The 7,618-nt window shown below is 37.4% G+C and overlaps 1 protein-coding gene across 1 annotated transcript; it reads right to left on the bottom strand.

The window, feature by feature from the left end:
• Positions 1-420: 420 nt before the first annotated feature.
• On the bottom strand, positions 421-5,750 carry LOC137747300 (methionine aminopeptidase 1A). Its single transcript, XM_068487389.2, has 16 exons — positions 5,490-5,750; positions 4,991-5,041; positions 4,591-4,755; positions 4,259-4,334; positions 4,100-4,147; positions 3,904-3,948; positions 3,522-3,621; positions 3,222-3,273; positions 3,089-3,130; positions 2,572-2,633; positions 2,388-2,486; positions 1,833-1,906; positions 1,677-1,746; positions 1,525-1,590; positions 1,349-1,437; positions 421-842 (listed from the first exon to the last, which is right to left on the bottom strand). Exons 1-16 carry the CDS (start codon positions 5,561-5,563, stop codon positions 765-767), a joined length of 1,191 nt encoding a protein of 396 aa, XP_068343490.2. The 5' UTR covers positions 5,564-5,750; the 3' UTR covers positions 421-764.
• Between the last annotated feature and the right edge of the window lie 1,868 nt (positions 5,751-7,618).

Raw genomic sequence — 7,618 nt, 5'->3', positions numbered from 1 at the left:
ATTAAAATGAAGTTAAACAGAGTCAAGTCAAGGGCCAAATATTTTACTCAACCCATTTACTTTATCCCACCTTTGTCCCAACCAACCATATTACGTAAGAATAGCAAGTAGACTTCATAAACGGGAAATATCTTGTGCGAGGAATTGGAAACTTGTCAAACAAGAAATCCCACTCCTATTACTATTACTACTCCGATTAGGTTTCATGCATACTTAGGAAGTCATTTTAGAATAGAAACCCTTAATTCTAGTGAATTTTCTTTTCTCTGAGCTCCGCCTTGCAAGGCTCAACGAAAAGAATATCTTTTTGTTGCAGTCTTTGCCACGATTTGCATCGCATTTTGATTGCACCATGTTTGAAATTGGCAGCCACTTGAGGGTGGTGAGCAAAAATATTTCCCAAATTTCATGCAAAAACTCTAATCAAATTTAAATGTTCATTGTTTTCAAAACTCTATCAAAGCACAGTAGCTGTTGGGCATCGTGACTTACATGATCCGATTCTATTACAATGACCATAGTTTATGAATGATTCATACAACTCTTCTAAAACGTCCAAAACAAACTCTCGCTCTTTAACCAAAACTCAATCTCGGATAACTAGATTAACCAATTACAAACATGATATCGTGACCCGGCAGAAGAGGCGATGGAAATTAACATCATCAAATGTTTAATCTTCTCCTGCTTATAATGTATGATTACCATGAATGGCATCCTTGTGTCTGTTCTTCCCTTTCAATAAACCAAGACGTACGCAGTCATTAAACATTTAACCAAGGGAACACTTTGGGTGATGAAGGCAACCGAGCTGTAAGAACTTCAACTCCAGTCTCTGTCACCTATTCATGTGAAAGAAGAAATACCAAAGAGATTAGAGATATGAGATCATACAAATATCATCATATAAATAGAGGCATTCAGCATACAGATACAAATAACAAGTATTTAAACTCGGACTAACATCGCACCGCCAACTATAACAATGGTGTATTTGTCAATAGATGCATGGCATTTTATTTCAGTGATGGGCAGATTTGATATCTAGAACAACCTGTAGATCTCCTGCTGTAAAGATATCTATTACACCTTTTTCTATCCTCGTACCTTCAATAATCGAAGTTGTAATACTACATCCATCATTATTATATTGAGTAGCTGACACATTCATTTTCTTTTCACACATGAGCTGATTTATTAGAACAAATCTCACTAATGATTTCATGAGGAACATTAGTATTAAAACCACATAAGGACCTATAAAGAAAAAGCCCTTCTATAATTAAAAGCAGTCACAGTTTCAGAAGTTGACAACGTGATGCATGTAGAATATAAACTGCATAGTTACCAGAAGTGTGTGCTCAAACTGTGCACTGCGCTTTCCATCTGATGTAACAGCTGTCCATGCATCGGGCCACATACAATCACGCCAAACCCCTGTTTATTTTTTATTTATTTATTAAGATGTAGCAAGCCAATAAAGAAACATCACCTGCATGCACACAAACAAACTTAAAACATTACCTGCATTTATCATGGGTTCAATTGAAAAGGTCTGTCCAGCTTTCATTACACCAACTGCCTTATTTCCTGCTCAGGTTAAGATAATGTATGTTAAAGGGCAAAGCAAGAAAATGTGGGATTCGTATATAAGGAAGCTTATTTATTGAACATACTTCCGTAATGGGGAATATTTGGCGCACAATGAAAAAGCTCTCCAATACCATGACCACAATATGATTTCACCTGTTGGTGCAACACAAAATTAATAAATTCCATGATTTGTTAAAGTTGAAAATGCATCACAGTTCAAAACCCAAGTTCCAAATTACCACAGAGAACCCCGACAGAGTTGCATGGCGATTAATGACTTCACCAACTTCACGAAATCGCATTCCAGGTTTTACTGCACTTGAACAACAAACAATCAGAAAACCAATTTTCCTTTTATGCTTTTAGTCCCCAACAATTAAAATTACTAGTGTGCACTATCGAAATAGGGGTTAAATAGGTTGTCTTTTCAACATCTCTGTTACCATCAGGTCAGGTGACAACATTCACTAAAAAGATCTTCACACAATTTACTGATACAATTGAGCAAACACAACCACAAATACATTTCAACAATGATTACTTAAAAGATACAACTTCCATGGCACCAAAAGTATTAAAAGAAATATCAGATAAAACAATTATTATAGAATATACATGAATATTAGATAGCTGATAAAAGGTGTAATGACTTTTAGTGATATAATTGAGTTGCACGATTGTTAAAGCAATAATTAGTGATGGATGCATTAAAGATCTGATGAGATTGTGTTCTTAAAGTCAGTTCTAAGTTCTTGGGCAATTTATTTGTCTTAAAATTGATTGTGTGCACATACCAATGGAAATTGCTTTCTCCAAGCACTCGTAAGTAGATTTGACCAGCCGTTGAGACTCTTCATCAACATTTCCCACAAAGTACGTTTCATTTAGATCACCTGCATTATGAGTTTGGCAGTTCAAGAATAGAACGTTCGTTGTCAAAATTGAACTACATGTTTAGATGTCTAGAATACAAATTACCATGGACGCCTTTGTAATACACAGTCACATCAACATTGACGATATCACCATCCTCTAATTTCCTATAGCAAAAGTTTCATGTTCAGATGCAATATAAAAGAGGACACAATGCTAGAAACTGAGGGCTTTAACTATTCTGAAGTAGACATGAAGTTCAAGTTCGGAACCAAATAAAAGACAAAAATAAAAAGAAAGAAAAAATGCTGGCTAAAACTGTTAGCGGTTAACCAAATACATGAAGCATTTTCTAAGGTTATGTACCCCCAATACAAAGCAAGACAAACTTATGACAGTCAATCAAGCGACCAAAGTGTTGTTCCATAATAACAATATTTCAGAACCCAAAACTGAACTGGCCAGAAACAAAACTACAATATACAACAATAACAAAAAAAAAACATTTAAAATTTCAACGTCAGCTTACCAATAAAATGTTTTTAAGGAAAAGCTAGACATGTTACATGTATACAAATAGTAATAGTACATCCATATTCCATTTCCATCCTATTATGCATACCTGGCATCAGGAATCCCATGGCAAATTACTTCATTGACTGACCTGCAATGAAGAAAGAGAACAAGGCACGATTGCAAGGTCAGTACCACAGTCTAAAGAAACTTTACAAAAAATATACTCAAAAAGTACCTACGTGCAGCAAGACTTGGGGAAAAAATTATAATTTAGCGGAGATGGATATCCACCTGCATTGAGTTAAAAGTAAAACATCATTATACCCACAATTTCCTTTCTGAACAATGTAAACATGCATACACTGATGTGATTAGAAGTCAATATCATTAAATAGAAGGGGGAAAAAGGAATAAAATTGCCATATCAATGAGGATGGGTCAAAGACATAAAGAGTAACAGGTATAAACAGTAGCAATAATACAGGAAAACAAAACATGGTAATTGAAATGCTAAATAAAATAAAAATCCCTTTTTGTACCAGCAGCTATAGTAGCCTCATGGACCACCCGATCAATTTCATCCGTTGTGATACCAGGCCGTATTACAGAAGCAGCTGCATCCAAAACCTCCCTCGCAATCTAACAAAACAAGTATGACGAGAACATCAGACTATCAGTAAATTAAAAGTTACACGTAATAGCAAGATTAATTAAAACTAAACAGAGAAAATCCTTCTTGAAAATATTCAACACTGTATGATAACATTGTCTCGCATTCAGATAAATAGCATCATGTTAATTTTTTGCAGTGCTCAAAACGTACAACAGATATTACATATGAAAATGGCAGCAAGAAAAGCTACAATGCTTCATTAGCACAAAATTAAGGGGAACACAAAGAAAGAAGCAATTGGAACTTACTCGACAAGTTTCTCGCATTCTCTCAATTTGATCCACTGTCTTGATCTTCAAAATGAATATATCATTCACAATTTAGCAAATCAGAAAATCAATAGAATATAAAGGAAAGTACAATTTTAAAAGGAGGGAAGTGACTCAGTAACACATAGATCTACTCCTTATGCATGACTTAGAAGGGTTTCACGTAAATGCTTACCTCGACAACATGCTGTAGATCACTATTGGGCTCAACTTTTGGAATCCCCTACAATATTTTGTTATAAGAGGTCAACACTATAACAGATAGAAATTACAACAATATGTAGCACCATATCTACACAAATTGGCCATTTAAAATACAAGTACATCAACTTACATCAGCTGCCCAGTCAGGTAGATCAATGTGAGCAGGTACTATACGCTTACTAGATATAGGATACGGCCTCAGTGCCCTGCACAAGACAGGAATGAACAACAGCTTTAACGAAGAAATCCAAATACATGTGTACAAGACACTGAAATGAGTTAAAACTTAAAACTGAGTAAACTGACACAAAACTTTGTTTCATCCAATGTCATCAATAATTAACATGATACAAAATTTTCCAATCATAAAACAAACAATGGCAAACATCAGGAACCATAAACCTATGAATCTGACAACAATTAACATGAATGAAAGGGCAAACAAAAATAATAAAAACATACCCAGTCCAATCAAAATAGGGAAGCTTAGCTGTTCGAGTTTGTCCTTTCTTCAAGCAATATAGCCAGCCTTCATTATCTGGAGTATCTGTCCCAGATTCAGACGACTTGGCTTTTAGATGCACGGGTTTATGAGAGTTCCAAGAAGCTTTAAAACACTCCTGAGTGCTGTTAAGAGATGCAAAATTTCATCAAATATGAACTGATAAATCAGTTTCAAGCTTCTATTGACATATCCAATCTAATGTGTAAAATTTCAGTGTCGATGTCTCCAAACTCCTTAATGAGGTTAAACACTTGAAATGCTCGACCACTGACTATCACTACATACAACCAAAATTTCCAATAAAATTGTATCGAAATTGGATTACCATTTATACAAAAGAATGAGGTTGTTACAAACCAGAAAGCAGCAGCTTCACGAGGGAGCTTTAATTGCACACATTTTGGACACCTGCATACAAAAAATCAAGGTTAACTCAAGAACGTAATAAATGACCCACAAAAAGTACCAATTTTTTGTTTAATAATCAAAGCAATTACACAATTAGAACCACAAAGATTTAAGCTTTATCAATAGAAATGGAAACTCTCTACTCCCTCAAACTTTCCAAATCTTTTAAAACAACATATTTACTTTTTCCAAACAAAACTTGTTACTGTGGTGGCGGAAAGCAATTATGCCTATCATCTGGTGAGGGTTCGATCCCCACTGATTCCCCTTCTCCCTAACAACTATCTTACCCCCTAACACTATCGCTCTCCTAAAAACCCAAAATTTGTTATCAGTCTTTGACCCACCAGAAACAAGAATACTAAAAAATTCACTTCTTTACATAAACTAACAGAATAGAGGAGGAAGTAGCTGAAATTGAAAGGTTGGAAGTGAAAATTTTCCGTACTGAAGATGGGCAGGCTTGCCGCAACTGGCACAGGACAAACTAGCTGGTTCGGCGACCCCTGAACCACCTGCCATATCGCATTCGATGGTTACAGCAATGACCTCGCGAAAGATTACCGGACAGGTCAATTGCTCGATTATTCAGTATCAGAATGGTCACATAGAGACGAAGACAGTCAGCAGGGGCTAGGGTTATACTTGAGAGGGAAGTTTCTTTATTTATACTTTTTTATAATAAGTTATTTTGCAGTTATCAGCCCTCGGAAAAACATTGTGTACCCTCTATTTAAAAATTTTGAAATGCAGAGAGTTTTTTTTATAGGATTTAGTCGAACTTTTCTTCTTTTAGTGTAAAATATAACGGTAAATTACATAAAATTATCCCAATTATTGGGTCATTAACAGTTTCATACTTCGTCTTTAAAAAGTTTCATTGTCATACCTTATCTTCGAATTTGTTGTAATGTCATACCTTCCGTCAGTTGCCTGTCAATTTTTCTGTTAAATGCTAACGTGGCTTCAGACGAGCTCCATTTTCTATTAAAATATTAATAAAATAATAAATTACCCTAAAAAAATAAAATAAATAAAAAATTAAAAAAATCCCAATCATCTTCCCCGACCATCCCTTCTCCCTCTGCCTTTCTCCCCCCTCCCTTCTCCCTCCCTCCCTCCGCACATCCATCATTCGCTCACCCCACCCCCAACCATCCCTCCCTCCCTTTCCTTTCTTCCCCTCTCGTCTTCCCCAAACCCCAATTTGTCTTCCCCCCTCTACCCACCTCTTTCACCCCCCACTCGAGCCCAACCTGCAATCCAGAAAAAATGAATAAATAAATAAAAAATAAAAAAACCATCTTCATCTTCCTCGACCCCCCTTCCCTACAACCCACCCCTTTCTTCCCCCTCATGTCTTCCCCAAACCCACCGCGCACCTATCCTCCACCTCCTCCTCCACACCCACGCTCCGCACCCCACTCCTTAAATCCACACCTATTCCCCCCATTTTCTCCTTGCCTAATTTCTCCACCCGCGGAATGGGCCTAGCAAAGGGGGTTCCTGATTCCACCTCACGAACCCGACAATGGCGGTGTAGACAGGATATGGGTCTTTTCTAGGTTACGGCATAGACGTTCGTGTTGGATCTGGGGGAAGAAAGGGGTGGGTTTGGGGAAGACAAGATCTAGGTTGCAGGGAAATAGAGGTCGGGGAAGATGAAGATGTTTTTATTTTTATTTTTTTTGGGTTGCAGGTAGTGGGTATGAGGGTGGGTGCGGAGAGGAGGATTATGGTTGCAATGAAGGGGGGTCGGGGAAGATGAAAATATGTTTTTTTTTGGGTTGCAGGTTGGGCTCGAGTGGAGGGAGAAGGGGGTGAGGGGGGGAAGATGGGAGGGGAAGAAAGGAAAGGGAGGGAGGGAAGGAGGGTCGAGGGGTGGGGTAAGGGAATGATGGATGTGCAGAGGAGGGAGGGAGGGAGAAGGGAGGGGGACAAAGGCAAAGGGAGAAGGGATGGTCGGGAAAGATGATTGGGAATTTTTTTTTTTAGGGTAGTTTATTATTTTATTAATATTTTAATAGAAAGTGGACCCCGTCTCAAGTCACGTCAGCATTTAACAGAAAAATTGACAGACAACTGACGGAAGGTATGACATTGCAACAAATTCGAAGATAAGGTATGACATTGAAACTTTTTAAAGACGAGGTATGAAATTGTTAATGACCCAATAGTTAAGGTAGTTTTATGTAATTTACCCAAAATATATTGTTCAACACACTCCGACCCATATATGTCCATTTGGACTCCGAGTCGAACTATGCTTGCCGACACCAGGAGGGTGACGAAGCCATAAAGTGTAGTGATGTGGAAAATGTGAGTAAATTTAAACCTCAAAGTGCCTAAATACAAGAGTGCGCATGTGAGTAGGAATGAACCCATTTCACACGTGATGTCAAAGCATAAGTAAAGTACAGTAAAAGTAGGATGAAAATTATACCATCGAAGGTAATCTCCAAGACCAAGATTTGCCAAGAATCCTCGTCAACACAAAAGCTCTACCACTAAAACCTGGAGGGGCAAAAAACAAGGGTGAGTGCGCCTAAAGAAAAAGCTTTGTAAAAACCTTTCGAA

Source organism: Pyrus communis, chromosome 2 (assembly GCF_041283825.1).
Source record: "Pyrus communis isolate YQ-2024b chromosome 2, ASM4128382v1, whole genome shotgun sequence".
Classification (NCBI taxonomy): domain Eukaryota; kingdom Viridiplantae; phylum Streptophyta; class Magnoliopsida; order Rosales; family Rosaceae; genus Pyrus; species Pyrus communis.
This window is presented reverse-complemented; position numbering and strand designations above follow the sequence as displayed.